The sequence below is a fragment of the Brienomyrus brachyistius genome, chromosome 6 (assembly GCF_023856365.1).
Source record: "Brienomyrus brachyistius isolate T26 chromosome 6, BBRACH_0.4, whole genome shotgun sequence".
Lineage (NCBI taxonomy): Eukaryota > Metazoa > Chordata > Actinopteri > Osteoglossiformes > Mormyridae > Brienomyrus > Brienomyrus brachyistius.
The window spans coordinates 29,155,025-29,175,758 of NC_064538.1; the positions used below are offsets into that span (position 1 = coordinate 29,155,025).

Below are 20,734 nucleotides of genomic sequence, written 5' to 3' on the forward strand. Positions count from 1 at the left end.
AATTTTAACTAGTTAAATGCCAATTCTTCATATCAGAAATTCTACATTGGCGAATGAGATTCAACACGATTTTCCCATTCATTTCAATGGGAGTTGGAATTTGAACTAGTTAAAAAGACCGCTAAAGTTCAACACAATTTTACAAGTACTTAACAATGCTGTTATAGGCCTATATTGATTTTAAAACAATTGTCTTGTAGTATTGGCTGCTTCTGTTGTAGGCCAATTGAATGTTGCTCAGTATTCTTTGACAATCTGAAAAGCTAATTAGACTCACTTCAGTCCTTTAGTGTTTCACTGTATTGCACTATATCGTACAATTCTTGCAATTTAGTACAATAATACGATTTATTTAGGCAATATAAAAATACGTTGCAATTAATCGAAACGGTGCACTTCAGAATATGTAGAATACTAGTGGTTTGAGTACTTTTTTAAAATCTGAATTATAGGTGATTCTTTGCTACTGGGTAATATAAATAAATCCCATTTTACCATCAGTTACCACATATAAATAAAACGTGCAAAGCTAAATAAACTCATTGAAATCAAATACTACTTCTCTGTTCGCTGGTTACTAAACATACAGTTCTGGAAAAAATTAAGAGACCACTTTGTTCTTCTATCTCCATTTTTAAATCCCGGTTCTGCTGGAAGAAGGCTGCACTGCGAGGGAGGCTGCTTACACAAGAACAAGGTGAAGCAGGAGAAATTGGCAATAACCAAAAACCAGCCAGGAAGAGGGTAGAAGGGACTTTTTAATGCCAGTGATGACTGTTAACTTACCGAACAGTGCCTGGGAAATCGGAGGATGACCTTCAATCAGATTGGGAAATATTAAGTGGTGTGACGTGAACTGCTAAGCTCCTAGAAGCAGGACTGAAAACCCATAAAGCAAGGAAGAAGCCCTCCATCAGTGAGAAGCAAGGAGAACGCACACCCATACATTGAAAAATGAGCGAAACCGAAATATTGCTGTGGCTGCTTAATTTTTTACAAAGCTGTATGCTTGTAAATAATGGAACCAGGGATCAGTGGTCACTCAGTCCATTAATAGTCGTTTAATACCCAAAAATAAGATAAAAGTATGAATTATACGCTACTTTGCCTTTAAACAAAGTTTCGAGACATATTAACATATAATCTTTTACAAGTCAAACCGTTTCCATACTTCAAAATACAATTTCTGCCTAAATCCATATTTTGAAGGTAAAATGAAAGTGTGCATTAGTCTCCACCATTCAAAAACAAAATATTCGCGAATTCACGACAAGCGAAGCACTTGATCTCAGTATATAGACTGTCACATATTTGAGTTTTCAGCAGATTATTTAACGAACTAATTTGCATGCACAGAAAGGATCCGGACGAAATACAGGTTATTACTGCAGTGGGCGAATACTAACCACGCGGTGGAACAGGGTGGTTTGCAGGTTCTGGGTCGTCGGTGAGCAGGTTACTGGGCGCGTGACGAAAGCACGTCGCCGGCTATTTTGTGCCAGCGCGAGTCGCCGCTTGTTACTTCTTATGTGCACTGGGCCGCTAGCGGAGGCTGTTTCCCTTTCGGCGTGGCACGCAAAGTTGGCGAAAAGAAGGCAAAATTCGAAAAGCTGACCAATATGCCTCGTGTCTATATAGGCAGACTGAGTTACCATGTTCGCGAGAAGGACATCCAGAGGTTTTTCAGCAGTTACGGAAAACTCCTGGAAATCGATTTGAAAAACGGGTAAGCTAGGGGCCGCGTGTTTGGTCTGGACATGGAAGGAAGTTCAGTGCGTCTTCTTAAACTCGGTTAATGTAAAAAAATATCCTATTCGACATTAGGCGTAGTTACGGTCCGAAAGAAAGCAGCATTTTGAAGTTTGATGGCTGTTACACTGCTTGTGTGGCGAACACGCGGAGTTGTCGCGTGCATAAAATGGCCGCTCGAGCGCGCTGTGGCCGCCGCCCGGCCCCGTGATCTCGCCGGCGTCCCATCGGTGTCTCCGCGCTCTTTTGAATTTATATTCTTGTAGGGAAAATGTAACGGATCGGGTAGACGAATAGCACTTTACATTGTGAAACTTGTGTTCCATATGCGCCGTGCCGTTACTGAATTAACTGGGGTCGACTGACTAGGTCGCCATGTTTGCTATTTGTCTGCAGTTCGCTTCGGCTGTATGTTGCTACACAGCTGTACATAACTTTAACCAGGTGGTAAATCGAAAAAATTTAGCTTAATTCTGTATTGGACGTTTTGATCTCTTGCGGTTGTTTGATAGAGAACTTTATCAGTTGAGTAGGATTAAATACGAAACGCACTTAAGCCCCTGTAGGCCGTTATTACTGAGGACGATTTGCATACGAACCTGCAGCTACGTGGATCTTATAACGGGACTTAATTTATTATAAGTTGAATCGTTAGGGGTTGATCGCTAGTTTGAAAACGTTTTCATGACGGATTCAATTTCTTTAATGTGTTACTTTTTAAATGTACTTTGAAAGCAAAATACTGCTGGTTTATTTTGTAAATAGGCAACGCATTGTTTTTTCAGGTATGGCTTTGTGGAATTCGACGACACCCGCGATGCAGACGACGCGGTCTACGAGCTGAACGGGAAGGAGCTGTGCGGGGAGCGTGTCATCGTGGAGCACGCCAGGGGCCCTCGGCGTGATCGCGACGGATATGGTGGGGCTTCATGGGGGCGTGGGCGCTATAAATGCGGTCAAGACACGCAACACGCATCCCAGACTACCTTAGCCTATATGTTGAGCTTTGTCTGACTTGGGTTTCCCTTTTAATTAAAGAAACTAAGCCTAATGACTACTTACAGTACTTGTGTGTTATGCTCTGGTCCAGTAACATGGACCATGGTGGGATAATTAAATCACTCTGGGGGGTGAAGTTTTAAGTTAGAATCTTTTTGAGTGAGTTTGCATTCAATTGGTGGGTGGGAGAGTAAATTTTCCTTGCAACTTCAGGTGGGAAGATGGTGCTCCATGCGGTGGCGAAATAGCTACTGGTGGAACATGTAGCCTTATTTGTATTTGGGGGTTGGGGGGTGGATGGGTCAGGTATATTTGCATGGCAGCCGCAAAATTTAAAATGTCAAATGTACTTAAAATATTTGGTGTTTACCTGGAAGTAATTGGTAAAGTGGTGAACAAATTGACTGGAAAATAAGTTGAACAGCTGTCATGTAAATAACCAAGGTTATAACTTGTGAAGTTGCAATGTATCTACCATCTCAATTTATCATTAACAAAGTCCTTGATGTTTCAATTTGAAAGAGTCCACTGCGGGCTGAGTCCGAGTCCATTGAGGCTAAGATGACTGCCTGTCCCTGTGGCCTTGGCTTTCACCTTACAATGTGTGTGTGACCTTTGCCCTTTGACCCTTTGGCTGACCTAACCGGAAGCCATGATGACAACAGCCTTTTGCCAATAGACCAGGGTGATGGTGAGGAATCCCGTTGGTTTTTATGTTGACAGAAATAACGGAGTGGTGTTAGCGGAAGCGTGATATTGCCGCAGTATATTCTGCTTTGTAAAAGCAGTTTTCTTCAAGTCTGGCTGTCATCAGTCAAGCAGTGGGAGTGTCTTGTAAGCCAGTAATACCACCGCTTTTAAATGCAATGTCACTTAGATTTTTATGGTAGACTGATAATTCTGCCTTTTTAAATGCATTTTTCTTTGGGTTTGTGGTTTTAAGTGTCCTTGCTTTTTCGCTGTGATCATTTCCTGGAAAACATTGCTGCTCATTGGAATTTTGACCAGGAACAGCAATCTAGATTTCTGCAGCCACTTCACCTGTGACATTATATAGTACACAAAGGTTGGCATTGTTTGAGAATAGCAGCCCACTTCTGTCAGGATTGCAGACTTCTGTAGTCATTAAGTTAAGTCGCTCTCTTCAAGGGTCATTTGAACATGAGGAAGGTTTCATGCGCAAGTCAACAAGGACTGTCTCAAGGTCCAGATCCAAACTCCCCATGTCTCTATTTTGATATGGTTCCCTTTTTAAAATCCTTTGGAGAATCTGTGTTCTTGCCATTTCACCATGCTAATTGTGTGTTCTTCCTATTGTTTGAAGGCAATAGTGGTTACAGCAGGAGCCGCTCCGGAAGAGATAAGTATGGGCCACCGGTTCGCACTGAGTACCGACTGATTGTGGAGAATCTGTCCAGCCGCTGCAGTTGGCAGGACCTCAAGGTGGGCATGAGGACTGGGCAAATTGAGTATATCTGCCAATAGTGCCTGTCAAATAAGTTGGTGTTGCCGTCTATGGAATCAAATACAGTGAAAACCACTTATAGTGATCACCTCTGTGTGAAATCGATCACTATAAGCCAGGGGTCTCCAACTCTGGTCCTGGAGGGCTACCGTCCAGTAGGTTTTCTATCCTACCCGGCTTCTGATGATCTACACCTGTTCTCAGGTAAATACCAGAAACAGGTGTAGATCATCAGAAGCCGGGTAGGATAGAAAATCTACTGGACGGTAGCACTCCAGGACCGGAGTTGGAGACCCCTGCTATAAGCAGATCATTATAACATGATGAACAACACTCAGGCCAATTACCATCTGACATTTTGTATATTTATTAAATGGATGCAAGGTAATAAAGTGGACAGCATCTATTAATTTTGTTGATTTCAAAATGCAATACAGCTGTTCCAGTACTGTGCAAATGAAATTACTGAACTGTGTGTAATTCAAATACGTTAATACAGTACTATACATCTTCAATTTGATTTTATTTATAAAGTGCATTTTCACGATGTTACATTATCCCAAAGCGCTTATTATGGTTTTGTTGCTGCATCTGACCAGCAGCAAGGGTGAAAGTTTGATTTGCACACAGAGTGCAAATGCAGATGAAGAAAAACATTTAACACACTATTAGTCTACAAAGAGCAACTGAAATTGAAGAGCTCGCCAGGGTTTTGTTTAGCAAAATGTCTTGATGATCTTAACTTGGCTGGACTTTGATGCGTCATGCTTGTGTTGATCTCTCCGCACAGGACTTCATGCGTCAAGCGGGCGAGGTAACGTACGCGGATGCCCACAAGGAGCGCACTAATGAGGGTGTGATTGAGTTCCGCTCCTACTCCGACATGAGGAGAGCCGTTGATAAGCTGGATGGGACTGACATCAATGGCAGGAAGATTCGTCTTGTGGAAGACAAACCGCGTCGGCGCCGGTCCTATTCTGGCAGCCGATCAAGGTGGCTACCATCATTACTTGTATGGTTATGCTGTTCGCACTGAGGAATTTGAAGTGCAAGACTGGGCTGTGTGGCTCCTGTGTTTGTAGTCGGCTTTTAATTTGTATGCAGTTAGAATGTCCGTGACCCTGTTGTAGAAGGTGGCCGACAGGTGAGTTTCTCGGTTTCGGTGGAATGACTAGCAAGTAAATAACATTCTAACCTGGTTGATTTTGCACTTGAGGTGTGTGAGAACCGTGTGCGTGACAGTGTCCTAGCTGGACGTGTTTGTATGATAGGCAGTTGGAGACTGTCTAGAGCAGGGCCCTCAATTCCAAATCCAGGCCTTGTTTTCAGATCTACCGGGTAGGTAAACGATTACTGATTCTGATTGGCTAAAGATGCTTCACACATGGCTCTCAGGTCAATCTGTGCAAGTCAAATCTGACCACCTTGTGGTGATCAGCATTATGATATAGTGAAGCTGGTGTGCAGTTTTCAGTGCAGGTATTGATGTAGCTGATTACCTCTAGCGCATTCCACTAGACCAACAGTACGATCCTCTATTGTAGCAGTGGTTCTAAATGCCTTCTCTTTGGTGTACTTAAAGCACTGCTGAAGCACCTAGTTATGTTCAGTTCACATTTTCACAGATTTACTTATTGGGAAGAAGGCTTGCTTGTTGGGCTATCTGTATGCTGAGCAGAGGAACAGGGGGCCTTGGGCTTTTACTACTGTGTACCACCTTGTAAGCACCTATCACATGTACTGTTAGTATATTGGTAGCACCGTCTAATGTACAGTGATTGATTACCCATGACAGTGAACATAGCACCTAGGTGTATGGGATCTAGTTTGTTGGTGTTGCCAAGAAGCCCAAGAGCTGATGCGGAGTTTGTGGATATTATGTGAGCAGCCAGCATGACAACACCAGTAAACTCACTTGGCAGATATAAGGGTCTGCTTTAACTAGCAAGAGTTCTGCATCAGTTGAACAATTGTTTTGAATCTACATTTGAACACTACTTATTACTGATGGATGCAGACACTACTTAACTACAGAAAATTCATCATTAATATACATAAATTGTTGGTTATGGGATGAATATCTTTCTGAATAGTAAAGCTTCCTGCTTGATGTACTAAGAACTGTATCCTGTTGTGAGCTATAATGATTCTCATGGGGGTATTTTCCTGCGTTTTGGCTTGTGTTAGTACCAGGGTTTTGAATTATTAGAATAGAATTAGAATTTAGTGATCAATTCTAATTGCTGACACACCACAGCACACAGTGCACAACAATGAAATGTGTCCTCTGCATTTAACCCATATGTGACAATGTGACATATCAGGGGGCAGCTAATTCAGTGCCCGGGGAGCAGTGCTTGGGGGTGGTACCTTGCTCAGGGTACCTCAGTGGTGCTTGGATGCTCCTTAGGAGGCAAGGAGGGTGTACAATGTTTGACAGTGTGGCATATTGACCAGATGTTGAATACTGGGTTGTACAAGTTAACGTGGTTGGATATTTTAGAGATCTTATAACTGTGCCAAGGAGACATTTTCCCTGCTTTTTGCCTGCTAGCTTTTAAGAGAACCTCTTCACAGAACACAAACTATTGTCATTGTGCATTTTAGAGAAGTGGGGATTCTTAGTACCCTTTGTGACATGCAGGTCCCGTAGCCACCGTCGATCACGCAGCAGGAGCCGTCGGAGTAGTCGAAGCAATTCCAGATCACGTTCACGGTGAGCTACTTCGACATTTTGTGCTGCTGGGTGTTAACTTGTGATGTACTCTTACTATGGATTTTATCGTGCAGATCTCGATCCCATGCCAGGAAGTCTCGCTCAAGATCTCATGACAGGAAGTCAAGGTCTCGTTCCCGTGGTGGGAAATCTCGCTCTCGATCCCGTGGTGAAAAATCTCGCTCTAGGTCTCGTGGCGCAAGGTCTCGCTCTAGGTCCCGGGATGGAAAGTCTCGGTCCCGTTCACGGGGACAGAAGTCTCGGTCCCGTTCACGGGGACAGAAGTCTCGGTCCCGTTCACGGGGACAGAAGTCTCGGTCCCGTTCACGGGGACAGAAGTCTCGCAGTCGCTCTGGTGGTCGCAAGTCTCGCAGTCGCTCTGGTGGTCGCAAGTCTCGCAGTCGCTCTGGTGGTCGCAAGTCTCGCTCAAAGAGTTGCTCCAAACCAAAATCGGAGCGTGACTCGCGTAGTCACTCAAAAGAGAAATCTATTGAGATGTCTCGCAGCCGCTCTCCTTCCCTGATGGAGAATGGGAAAGTGGAGTGTGCCAAATCAACCTCTCGCTCTCCATCCCCCCCTGCTGACGAAGGCCAATCAAAGTCTCCAGCAAAGAGCTCAGCCTCCAGGTCCCCATCTCGCTCAAAATCTCAGTCCCGCTCACGTTCCCGTTCTAGGTCTGCTTCCCAAGACTGATCGTGATGACAAACCTATCAAAGTTTCAGCCTTCATACTATGCTCTGAAGGTTCCCCCCTCCCCCATTCAATAGAGGAACTTCTGTTAGTTCACACACATTACATTGCCTCCTGTAAATGTTATGGTTTTATCTTAATTTGGTCTCTTCAAGCACTTGGGACATGTGATGTTGCCTGAGTAGAATCTAACAATTGGTTCTTGTTGGTATTAAAAGGTGTGATGTGTAAATCAGTATAAGTTGCTGGGAACTATGGACCAGAGCAGGTGCTGTATGGGCCCAGTTTGTAATCTACTGAAATTTACCTGGCCTGTTTCTTATTGCGAGCTTAATTCTGTTTTCTGCTGTTTTTTTATTTTATTTTTTTTTTTTAACTGCTTGGTCAGAATCTGAATGCTAGAGTTTGGGTTAGGCCTTATGATGTAGGAAGGCCACGTGTGTGAATTTTTTTTTTATATATATTTTTTTTTTCACCCCCCCCCCCCCCCCCCCCAAACTAACTTGCCATCAGGAGTTTTGTTTATACGGGCAAGTTTAGGTAAAGCTATTTTATTTCGCACATTTCTGCCCCCCATGTGCATATATTAGTGAAGCCTGAAGTTTTTACTGTACATTAAAGCTTAATAAAAACTTGGGTTTCATTTTTGTGTCATGCTGTGTCGACTATTCACTATTTATTGAAAATCGCGTTTCGCTTTAAAATTGTACCCGTAATAATGTTAATATATCCAATGATTATCGGAAGTAGGGATGTTTTGCTTTTATGTTCTAGAGTGTTTTGCGTTTGCGCCTTGCATTTTCTTAAAGGGGTTTTAGACATTTCACCATACTCGTTTACTGAGCTGTGTGTCTTACACGTATTAATGAAATCGATCGCAAGTTTTTACTCGAAGTCAATTTTTCTCTAACATTCGCGTTAGCCTTGAGGAGTAAAACGGGGAGCCGTCGTGGATTGTCCACGCATGCGCACTTGGACACTTTGACCTGCATAGACGAGTGGCTGGTAAGAATAATTTTATTCCCTTACCTAGCTAGGCAGGATGAATTAGATTTTTGTTAATAAATTAACCCTAATGAAAACATAGCAACGAAAACTGAGCCCATATTGTGCAATCGTATTTTATCTAAGCAAGAGTTATCGTTTGCTTGCTAGACAGCAAACCATTGAGAGCAAAATAATTGTAAGGCAATTAGCATGCAATGTGCTTTAAAAATGAGATTTTACAGCATTTACTTTAAACGTGGAACACCATATCAGCGGTGCTTTAGGAAGATGTTAGCGTAGTGTTGCATAATATGAAACGAGGGCGGCTATTTTAATCTCTAGAAAACAATATCCAATTGTTTACTGATACATTTTGTCATATTAATAGGTTTTCATCAAAGTATGGTTCTACGAATTTAGCCATTCCGCCATTTTGACATGCGGTAAAATTTATTGGTAAATTTAGATTTATATAACAACGAGGTGTACATCTATATTCGGCAGGCAGGCTTATTTAAAACAAATATCTGGGTTACCAAAATGTCACTGCCATATTGCAAATGTATCAGGATATTATGTGATCCCAAATATTGCATTGCTTTTGGTCATTCTTATGTTAAATGATACAAAGCAAGGAGTGCAACGGTTTTGATTAAGCGTATACAAGCACTGTCTGTTTTATATCTCTAACTGTATTGATGATACCCGAATAAGTAGTTTGATGTTTTTCATTGACAAAGGACGGGAGTTGCGCGATTGAGGAACAAAATAACTATATTTTTCCAGCTTTTTGAAGAGGTACTTTTTCTGTTACATTTTTGGTATGGCAAAGCGACAAATTTGTTGTTCTTGAATTGAGTTGTTCTACCTCTCTATGTAGCTGATTTTGCAGTTATCGGTCAGAAAACCTTACCCCCGAATATTATACTTCGGTGCAGAAATTACATGTAAGTCGTTATGATTTATGTATTTTGCTACGGAATTCCGTACTTACTAAGTATATGTGAAGCTGCATAAAACTTGCAATCCCATTTGAAAACGGTAAGAATACTATATCAATGTAATTTCACACGACTCTTTACAATACAGAGCAACCTGGCACAGCACATATATATATATACATATATATATATATTGTATATGCGTATAAACAATATAAATTAATTTCGAAACGGGCCATTTAAGCATTTGCGTGCACCCTAATCATAAAAAGGGGCGCAGTGTTGAAACACACTAACGCGCATGTGCAAATCCTGGCCTGGCTATTGGCCTAGGTTGTGTATCAGATGTTTATTTCTCTGTACATGAATGAGATATATAAAAACAAACATGCTTTTTTTGTTTGCATTGTTGCTCGGGCATAATTTTATTCTTAAAGTAATTGTATAGATTGTATACAACATATACAATATCTTATGTATATAGGTATTTATATACGTTTTAGCGAAATCCAGCTGCTTATCTTGGTTACGGGTGGGGAGCTAGGGCCTATCTTAGCCAGTACAAGGCAAACGGTTGGATACACCCCGCAATAGCTACAATTTGCAGGTTTCCTGTTTATGAAATGCAGTCAATTTGTGGCTGACTCAATGTGAAAGTTAATCCACGGCTTCATTACTTATCATTTCAGTCGAGTATATGTATGAATATGATGTGAGCAATAAATCTTATTTATATATTCATTTTTGTTGAACTTGGCTGCTTTTGTGGAACAGTGAGCTACTCGTCATACTGTGTTATCATTTAGTCCTATTGTTGAAATATATTTTAGGATATGGGTGAATTCTTTAGCTTTTGTCAGTTACCCATGTGTTCTAGCAAAGTCTTTGATTTGCTTTTGGTACAGTGTTTCACTCCCCACAGCACAGCCTAACAAACATCAATCAGATGACAAGAATGTTATGCAATTTCTGTTAAGCAGCAATGGAGAGGTGTGTGTTTGATATAAATTTGAGGTTAAGATTTAACCAGTTTGGGGTTTTGGTGATTTCTCAGCAACAATTTCATGTTCCACAGATAGCTGTACTTAATTAATGCCAGTTAGAAATTTGATTGCATACAGCAGAAAAGGGACATAAACTGCAAAGATTAAGGCACAGTACATATTGCGACAAGAAGACATGTTGATATGGATGAATCTTGAAATCTTTCTGAAAGCCGATGAAATAACAAGATTATATTTTCTCCTGGGCTGTAGGTGTCACAAATTTTACTTTCATCCAATTTATACATACAGCAACAGTTTTGTATTGCAGATTAAAAATATAGTAGTTAATAAAAGTGACAGGATACACCACCATGTGATCTTTAAAACACTAAACAGTTAATATGTTTAATGCAAAATAATAACAGGTGTCACAATCTTGGTAAGCGAGCGCGGCGATCGTGCGGAAGGAGCAGGCAAGCAAGCGGGATACGGGGAAAACGGGGGTTTATTCTCAGGAACAGGACGGGAAACAGGCATTGACTCTCACAAACATCAATGACGGACAAGGGAAACCGGGGAGACCAGGACTTAAATACACAGGACTAATCAAAGTAACTAGACAAAGCAGGAGACGATCAGGGAAATACACGTGGGTAATCAGGGGGCGTGGCACACACGAGGAGCGGACGAGCCGGGTATGACAGAACCCCCCCCCAAAGGCGCGCTTCTCCGGGCGCGCCAAGGAAGGGGGCGACAGACGGGACGAGGCAAAACAGGACCTGAAAAACAAAACCAGAAATCAACGAGGGACAGGAAACAAGACAGACAGGCAAAACTGACACAGAGGCAGAAGCCAGGACAAGACATGACACAGGACAGGAAAGGCAGACAGACAGACAAGAAACGGGGACACGGAGGGAACAGGCGGAACAAAAGGGCCAGGAGTGAACAGAGGGAACCCAGAAGGACGAGGAGCAGAGACGGGAGGAACAAAGCAAGGGGGAGCAAAAAACGAAGGGGCAGAGACAGGCGGGACAAAGGCAGGGGCGTAGGGAGACAAAGAGGAGGAAGGAAGGGGAGCCCGAGGGAGCCCCAGCGGGCGACGGGAGGTAGCCGGAGGGGCCGCAGGCGACCGGGAGGCCGGAGCAGGAGGGGACCGTGGAGGGGCCGAGGAGACAGGGCGAGGGACCCGCGGAGGGGCCAGGGAGGGAGCAGGAGGGAGCACCGGGGAAGGGGACGAGGGAGCAGGAGGGGCCCACGGCGAAGGCCCGGAGGAGGGGGGAGCCGCAGCAGGCGGCGACGTCCGGTGGAGGGCCGGAGGTAGGGGCCCCGCAGGCAACCGAGGAGCCGCCGTCGGGGAGCCCCCCGGCGACCGACCAGGCACCGGAGGGGGGAGCGAGGCAGGGCGACGAGGCATCGGAGGGGGACCCGCAGGCGACAGCCGACCTGGAGGGCCAGGACCCGCAGGCGCCAACCGAGCCCCAGCGCAGGCGAGGCAGGGCGAGCCAGGGGGCAGGGCGGGCGGGACCCCAGCCCTGCGTCTGTGTCCCCGCCCCTTACGGGACACGGACATCACGCCCCTCGGTCGGGGCCGAGGACGCCGAGGCAAGGGCAGAGAAGTCACAGGAGCGGGGCCAGGGACAGGAGCGGGGCCAGGGACAGGGACAGCAGGCGGAGGGGGCGCCTCGGGAGCTGCTGCAGCGCGGTCAGGGGGCGCCTCGGGAGCTGCTGCAGCGCGGTCAGGGGGCGCCTCGGGAGCTGCTGCAGCGCGGTCAGGGGGCGCCTCGGGAGCTGCTGCAGCGCGGTCAGGAACAGGAGCGCGGTCAGGAACAGGAGCTGGCTGCAGTGGGGGCGCCTGCCCGGGAGCTGCAGCAGGCGGCTGCAGAGGGGGCGCCTGCCCGGGAGCTGCAGCAGGCGGCTGCAGAGGGGGCGCCTCTGCAGGAACTGGAGCGCGGTCAGGAACTGGAGCGCGGTCAGGAACTGGAGGTGGCTGCAGTGGGGGCGCTGGCCCGGGAGCTGCAGCAGGCGGCTGCAGAGGGGGCGCCTGCCCGGGAGCTGCAGCAGGCGGCTGCAGAGGGGGCGCCTGCCCGGGAGCTGCAGCAGGCGGCTGCAGAGGGGGCGCCTCTGCAGGAACTGGAGCGCGGTCAGGAACTGGAGCGCGGTCAGGAACTGGAGCTGGCTGCAGTGGGGGCGCCTGCCCGGGAGCTGCAGCAGGCGGCTGCAGAGGGGGCGCCTGCCCGGGAGCTGCAGCAGGCGGCTGCAGAGGGGGCGCCTCTGCAGGAACAGGAGCGCGGTCAGGAACAGGAGTGCGGTCAGGAACAGGAGCTGGCTGCAGTGGGGGCGCCTGCCCGGGAGCTGCAGCAGGCGGCTGCAGAGGGGGCGCCTGCCCGGGAGCTGCAGGTTGCTGCAGTGGGGGCGCCTGGACAGGAACATGGTCAGGCTGTGGGGGCGCCGGCCCGGGAGCTGCAGGTTGCTGCAGTGGGGGCGCCTGCCCGGAAGCTGCAGCTTGCTGCAGTGGGGGCGCCTGCCCGGAAGCTGCAGGCTGCTGCAGTGGGGGCGCCTGCCCGGAAGCTGCAGGCTGCTGCAGTGGGGGCGCCAGGACAGGAACAGGAGCGCGGTCAGGAACAGAAGCGCGGTCAGGAACTGGAGCGCTGACGGGAGCTGCAGGTGGCTGCAGTGGGGGCGCCTGCCCGGGAGCTGCAGGTGGCTGCAGTGGGGGCGCCTGCCCTGGAGCTGCAGCAGGCGAAGGGGGCAGCGAAGGCGGCTGCTGCACGGGAGCGGGGTCCGCCGGCAATGGCGGCGACTCGGAAGTCGCAGCCGAGGCTCTCCGGAGTTTGATTAGCCTCCGGAGGTCCTCAGCAATTCTCTCCAGATCTGAGTAAGGGGATTCTGGAGTGAAGGAGGCCAAGTCCTGCCCCAGCTGTGTGGCGAGTCTTTCCCCCTCCAGGGGGGCCTGTGGGGCCGGTTCTCCTATCACCCTCCAATAAAGCCCCTGGAGGGTGAAGTATCGGTCAGCTAGGACCGCGGGTGGCGGCGGCAGCGAAGACGGCTGCGCAGGCGGCGGCGGCCGCACGGGAGCGGGGTCTTCGCTATGAATTTCATTTTATTTAATTCTAATTCAGTATCACTTCCTTAGGAATATGATGTGAAATATTATATAGCGCCCTGCAGTGTGTTGGCGACTGCCCAGGGTTGGTTCCTGCCTGCGGCCATTGTTCCCGGGATAAGCTCTGGTCCCCCGCAACCCCAGTCGGGATTAAGAGGTTTCAGAAAATGGATGGATGCATATTATATAGCAGCTTTCCATATTTCATCTTCCATCATGATTTTCAGCCCACGAGGATAGAACATTCTGGAATGCAATCCCTTGCAACGTCTCAACAGATGACTTTTTGGGATTGAATGTGTGTTATGTTTCCCATCTGAGGTAGTGAGCCCGTTCTTCTGCCTGGCCTTGCCCAGCAGTAATTCCAAGTCGTGAAAACAGTGACAGTTCCCTATTGGTGCACCTCTCAGCTGGTCACCTCTAGGTCTTTGTGTCCCTCCCTGTTGTAGGAGTGCTTATTCGAGCTCTAGAATGTTTTTAAGTAGTTATTCAAAACTAGGGACATGTTTCCCTTCGTCACATCTTTCACCCTCATTTTCCAAAGCTCGCGAAGGCACGATCTAACCTCTCAATCCTCAGTTTTTGTTTTAAATTGATGCTGTCCCATTTAAATTGTTACCTCTTGCTGAAGAGTAGCCACATCTGAATGACTATCCTCTGCTGTTTCACGAGAGAGCAACTGAGTCTCCAGCATGGCAGTTGTCATGTTTGCCTGATCCATTGGGATTTAAAAATTCCTCTTTCATAAAGTCACATTGGGTTTGAATCTTCTTAGAATCAACTTCTGCATTTTCATTTGTTTTCAAGAACACCTCTGTTTTCAGGGTCCTTATCTCTCGAAACCTCTGTGCCGGTCTCCACACTTTCTTATTGATTGCCACTATATGTTGAAGACCTATCTTGGTCCGCGTATCAAGGAAGTTCAACAAAATGCCGTATTTCAATACTTGTAGTTAATGTTGGATCAAAATCAAAATTTTAACTTTGATAGTGATACCAGCTTTTGCACCTAAATATCAATCAATACTAAATTAATACTGACAAACGTTCCTTTTTAAATATTATGTTGTTTTGAAATAAACATGTTTATTAAGAAATTAAACCAATGGCAATAGTATATAATAATGTTTTTACATTATCAATGAAATATGCATAGATTAATTAAACCCCATGCAATACACAGATTCTGATATTAATGTGACCTCAGCCATTACAAAACTTATAATACACTAACATTAGACTTATATCTCTGTCTGTCCCTGGGGAAAAGGATATGGATGAACTTACATGTGGGCTGAACACGACATTAAACAGAAATCCGAAATGTAATAATAGTTCATTAACACCATGATCATATCTTGTATTTGTAGTCATTCACACATGGGGCCATATTACAGAAACTTTCTAATTCGCAGATCCTATTGTCAGGATTCGCTGGTTGAGCGGGTGAGCGCACGGGCAGGCAAGCGGGCAGGAAGCAGGCAAGCAGGCGAAATACGGGGAAAAATTAGGGAAACGGAGAGCAGGAAACTTCGGACATCGACTAACATCAATGACGGACAAGAAACTAAGGCAAGACATGGACTGAAATAGATGAGACTGGGCGAAAATAAGTGGACACAGCTGGGCAAGATCAAGGAAGCACACGTGGGTAATCAGGGGGTGTGGCACACACGAGGATCGTACGAGCCAGGCATGACAGAACCCCCCCCCCCCCAAAAGGCGCACTCTCTGGGCGCGCCTCAGGGGAGTCGACGGGTGAGACGAGGGATACAGGACCTGGAAAAGAAGAACAAAACCATTAATGGGACACAGGGAACAGATCGGACAGGCAAAACTGGCACAAGGGCAAAAGCCACGACAGGAAAGGGGACACGGAGGGAACAGGCAGGACGAAAGCAAACAAAGGAGGGACAAAGACAGGAGACCAGGGAGAGGAGGAGGGGGAATAAAGGGGAGCCAGAGGGAGCCACGGTGGGCAGCGGCAGGCGGGGCTGCAGGCAGCCAGGAGGCTGGAGTAGGAGGGGACCTCGGAGGGGCCGAGGAGGAAGTCGGAGGGGGCACCAGGGAAGGCGAAGAGGGAGCAGAAGGGGACACCGGGGAAGGCAAGGAAGGAGGGGGAGCCGCAGCAGGCGACGGCGAAGCCACAGCCGGCCTAGGTGACGTCTTCCGACGCGCCGGAGTAGGGGGACCTGCAGGCGACGGAGAAGCCGCAGAGGGGGAACCTGCAGGCGACCGACCAGGAGTCAGGGGCGGGAGCGAGGCAGGGCGACGATGTCTTGGAGGGGGACCTGCAGGCGACAGCCGACCCGGAGGCCCAGGACCCACAGGCGCTTTCCGAGCCCCAGCACAGGCGAGGGAGGGCGAGCCAGGGGGCAGGGCGGGAGGGACCCCAGCCCTACGTCTATGTCATCTCCCCTTCTTGGACACAGACATAGGGACCCTCGGCCGGGGTCGAGCTCGCCGGGGCAAGGGCAGAGGAGTCACAAGGAGGATCCCCGAGGGGTCCCCCTCAAGCTCCTCTACCTCCAAAGAGGGAGAAGCGGTGGTGGGGTCGTCTGGGACCTGCTTGGGGACTGGAGCTGGAGAGACTGGAACGGGGTCGAGGACAAGAGTCACAGGGATTACAGTCACTGGGGTAGGCTGAGGGAGGGCCTCGGGCACAGGAGCTGCAGGCGGAGGCGGCTGCTCGGGCGCAGGAGCTGCAGGCGGAGGCGGCTGCTCGGGCGCAGGAGCTGCAGGCGGAGGCGGCTGCTCGGGCGCAGGAGCTGCAGGAGGCAGAGGCGGAGCTCTCCTTAACTGAAGCAGCCTCCTCAGGTCCTAAGTCGCCCTGAGATGAGGCAGGAGTGAACGTGGCAAAGCCACGCCGCAGCTGCGCGGCGAGCTGGTCCACCTCCGGGCTGCCCTGAGTGGCCGGTTCTTCCATCATCCCCCAGTAAAGTCCCTGGAGGGTGAAGAACAGATTGGCGATGGCAGGGGGCGTAGCCGGGACCTCCAGCTGGGGTGCAGCAGCTGCAGCGGGCAGAGGCGGAGGCAGCGCCTCGGCCGTAGCGGCTGCAGCGGGCAGAGGCAGTGCCTCGGCCGTAGTTGCCACAGGTGGTGGGACTGGCAAGTCTAGCGCAGGCAAGTCGGGCGTGGCCCCTTTAACTGTCCTGGGCACGTACGGGATAGTGTCCCTGACTGCGCTGGCCCCTTTGTTGGCCAGCCACGTTGGCCGGTAGAAGTACCGCTTGAGGGGCGGCAGTAGTTCCGCGGTGGCCAGGCGCGTTCCCATGACGGGAGAAGCTGCCCGTGAAGGCAGCTTAGCAGTGGTGGTGACGTCAGGCTCTGCCGGGGAGTTCTCCCACTTCCTGGCTTAGAGGGAAGGGGGGACGAGCGCACACGCCCCTAGGACAATCGTCGCGGCGATCGCCGGCTTCTTCCTCCTCTTCCACCATCGAGTCACTGGTGCCGCGGCAGACTGTGCCAAGTCCGGCAGGGCGGACGGTGGGAGGACAGTCCCAGGTACGCGCGGCGCGACCCACCGCTCCGTCCGGAGCTCAGCCAGTCGCCGGAAGTTCTCCACCTCGCGGAGGAGGTGCGCGTCCTCTTCCAGAGACAGCCGGTCCAGGATATCCCAGCTCAGACTGAGCAGATCCCACGCCCTGGGATCTTCCCGGCTGCCGGGCTGGTCGATCCAAAACAACACCTGGTCGACGACACCGAGGTACTCCTCCTCGGTTTCGGAAGGTGCTCCTTTCGTAGGGTCCGTCATTCTGTCAGGATTCGCTGGTTGAGCGGGTGAGCACACGGTCAGGCAAGCGGGCAGGAAGCAGGCGGAATATGGAGAAAACGGGGATTTATTAAGGAAACGGAGAGCAGGAAACTTCGGACATCGACTAACATCAATGACGTACAATAAACTAAGGCAAGACATGGACTGAAATAGACGAGACTGGGCGAAAATAAGTGGACACAGCTGGGCAAGATCAGGGAAGCACACGTGGGTAATCAGGGGGCGTGGCACACACGAGGATCGTACGAGCTGGGCGTGACACCTATTTTAACTGGTTTTTTTTTTAAACTAGGGTTAGGACGTGATTTAATTGTTCCTAACCCTAACCTTAACCCAACCTAGGAAAAGTATATTACACAAGCTTCCTAACTTCGCAGCATCTTAAATAAAGTCTCCTAACTTTAGGATGACTGTTAAGTTGTCCTGACTTTCACTGGCCACCACACAGTGTTAGCTATATGTAAACTTATTTAATCTGTCTGGCTGCATGCTCTTGTCGTGGGAAGGATATACTAAAACATGGACACATTTAACGAATTCGTTCCCTCATTTTAATTAAATCACAGCCACGTTTTACTCCGGGAACAAATGAAAATGTAACTACACGCTGACTAAAATTAAGGATCGAATTAGTAAAATGTGGCCACGATATATATTATTTTTATCATTATGTCATGAGTGGGGCTCTGTAATTTCAGAGAGGAGAAGAACTCGTTATAATCAAGGAAGTGTTATATCTACTATTAGATGTCCATGTAATTGGACTGGTCGCTGGGTCTTTGTTTCTTGTTTTGCCGTCAACATCCAAGAGACCTTCTACAGCAAAAACGTCTAGTTTAGCTAATGATACATTTATCTTCAACACAAGGTGGCGTATTATCATTACAACAGACTTTGATATATACTGGGGTTGCATAATGTTTTTTTGGGAATTTCACGAAAGTCATACGCGATATCCAAAAAGTTTGGTAACTAAGAAATGCATAAAATATATGTAGGCCTGCAGTGCTGGTTTGGAGGACGCCCAGCGTGTTTACAGGGGCCTTCCATGTGATATCTCGCAGTGACCTTTCTGTCTCCTGTCGTATCTTTTCGCTTCGCTCAACCAAAGAATTTACGTGGTTTTTCCAGGTACTGGGGGACCTGTACTCCTCACCCCTGCAATATGGAGGGGTCCACTGTATTATTATTATTATTATTATTTAATTATGGATGTTCTTTTTAACCATGGATGATAATCTTTTTTTTTTTTTTTTTTGAGAAAATTTTACATTAATGGCTTACAAAATAGCCTTGTGCCCATTGCTTATGGGATAGGCTCCGGACCCCCCGCGACGAATAGGATAAGCGGTTTTGAAAATGGATGGATGGATGGCTTACAAAATAGCTCCACGCGATGAGAAAAGTAGATATGGTTGCTGAGTAACAGAAGTAAAAGTTGATAACCGATATTAGGTTGAGTATTTAGGATTTCCTAAGATAGGAAACAGTAAGATAAGACTGGATTCCTGAAGTTAGTTAGGATTTGCTTCTGTAATACTAAATTTGAAAAGTCTTACACTCGCACATTGTGTTCTTGTATACTGACTTCTGTATTTGCCTTGCCTTTTTCTTTTGAAGACCCCAGAAGCCTATTAAAGTTAACTTTCCATCCTTCCATTTCCCCATCATCTGTACCAAATCTACCTCCATGGAGAAGAAATACACTCACCAGCCAGTTTATTAGGTACACCTTGCTAGTACCGGGTTGGACCCCCTTTTGCCTTCAGAATTGCCTTAACCCTTCGTGGCATAGATTCAAGAAGGTACTGGAAACATTCCTCAGAGATATTGGTCCAAATTGACATGATAGCATCACGCAGTTGCTGCAGATTTGTTGGCTGCACATCCATGATGTGAATATCCCATTCCACCACATCCCAAAGGTGCTTTATTGGATTGAGATCTGGTGACTGTGGAGGTCATTTGAGTACAGTGAACTCATTGTCATGTTCAGTTAACCAGTCTGAGATGATTCAAGCTTTATGACATGGTGCATTATCCTGCTGGAAGTAGCCATCAGAAGATGGGTACACTGTGGTCATAAAGGGATGGACATGGTCAACAACAATACTGAGGTAGGCTGTGGCGTTTCAGCGATGATCAATTAGTACTAAGGGGCCCAAAGTGCGCCTAGAAAATGTCCCCCACACCATTACACCACCACCACCAGCCTGAACCGTTGATACAAGGCAGGATGGATCCATGCTTTCATGTTGTTGACGCCAAATTCTGACCCTACCATCTGAATGTCACAGCAGAAATCGAGACTCATCAGACCAGGCAACATTTTTCCAATCTTCTATTGTCCAATTTCAGTGAGCCTGTGCAAATTGTAGCCTCAGTTTCCTGTTCTTTGCTGACAGGAGTGGCACCCGGTGTGGTCTTCTGCTGCTGTAACCCATCTGCCTCAAGGGTTGATGTGTTGTGTGTTCGGAGATGCTCTTCTGCATACCTTGGTTGTAACGAGTGGTTATTTGAGTTAATGTTGCCTTTCTATCAGCTCAAACCACTCTGGCCATTCTCCTCTGACCTCTGGCATCAACAAGGCATTTTCACCCACAGAACTGCCGCTCACTGGATGTTTTCCCTTTTTCGGACCATTCTCTGTAAACCCTAGAGATGGTTCTGCATGACAATCCCAGAAGATCAGCAGTTTCTGCAATACTCAGATCAGCCCGTCTGGTACCAACAACCATGCCACGTTCAAAGTCACTTAAATCACCTTTCTTCCCCATTCCGAAGCTCGGTTTGAAATGCAGCGGTTCGTCTTGACCATGTCAACATGCCTAAATGCATTGAGTTGCCACCATGTGATTGGCTGACCAGTAATTTGCGTCAACGAGCAGTTGGACAGGTGTGCCTAATAAAGTGGCCGGTGAGTGTATATTACATGAGGCGCCAAAACTGAGTGACTGTGTAGTGGCAGAAAAATATTCCACTGCAGTCTGTCACCTCTGGTTTACTCTCTGGGGGCATTGGGCAAGAATAATGTAAAGTGCTTTCAGACAATGTGATGTCGTGAAAATGCTATAGAAATAAAATTGAACTAAACTATAGAAAAATCATGGCCAGATTGGTCCATTAATCGTGCAGCCTCTGACAGTACTGTCTGAGCTGTGGGGTCCCTTCTGTTAATGGAGGTCCAGTTTTAAAGAATAAGGATTGTGAATTATGCATGCCTGAAATATAGCTATGATACCTGAAAGCTGCTATCCAATACTGCAGATTAATGGAAGTCCCTCCTATTGCATACAAAAATGAGCTGTATACATTTTTAA

The 20,734-nt window shown here is 47.6% G+C and overlaps 1 protein-coding gene across 3 annotated transcripts; it reads left to right on the forward strand.

Moving 5' to 3' along the window:
* The first annotated feature begins 1,477 nt into the window (after positions 1-1,477).
* On the forward strand, positions 1,478-8,268 carry LOC125744460 (serine/arginine-rich splicing factor 6-like). Of its 3 annotated transcripts, XM_049016289.1 has the most exons (7): positions 1,481-1,726; positions 2,535-2,668; positions 4,073-4,191; positions 5,004-5,206; positions 6,858-6,929; positions 7,004-7,238; positions 7,293-8,268. In XM_049016289.1, the coding sequence occupies exons 1-7, from the start codon at positions 1,620-1,622 to the stop codon at positions 7,620-7,622; spliced, it is 1,200 nt and encodes a 399-aa protein (XP_048872246.1). In that variant the 5' UTR covers positions 1,481-1,619; the 3' UTR covers positions 7,623-8,268. The 3 variants fall into 3 exon arrangements, with proteins under 3 accessions (XP_048872247.1, XP_048872246.1, XP_048872245.1); XM_049016290.1 differs by having other exon boundaries at positions 1,478-1,726; positions 2,535-2,714; positions 4,080-4,191; positions 7,004-8,268; XM_049016288.1 differs by having other exon boundaries at positions 1,482-1,726; positions 7,004-8,268.
* The last annotated feature ends 12,466 nt before the right edge of the window (positions 8,269-20,734 follow it).

Bases quoted from the DNA above. Each gene is read 5' to 3' on its own strand.
- LOC125744460 (XM_049016290.1), top strand. From the start codon at position 1,620: ATGCCTCGTGTCTATATAGGCAGACTGAGTTACCATGTTCGCGAGAAG. The intron at 4,192-5,003 runs GTGGGCATGAGG...CTCTCCGCACAG, and splicing joins GCAGTTGGCAGGACCTCAAG to GACTTCATGCGTCAAGCGGG. The intron at 6,930-7,003 runs GTGAGCTACTTC...TTTATCGTGCAG, and splicing joins AATTCCAGATCACGTTCACG to ATCTCGATCCCATGCCAGGA.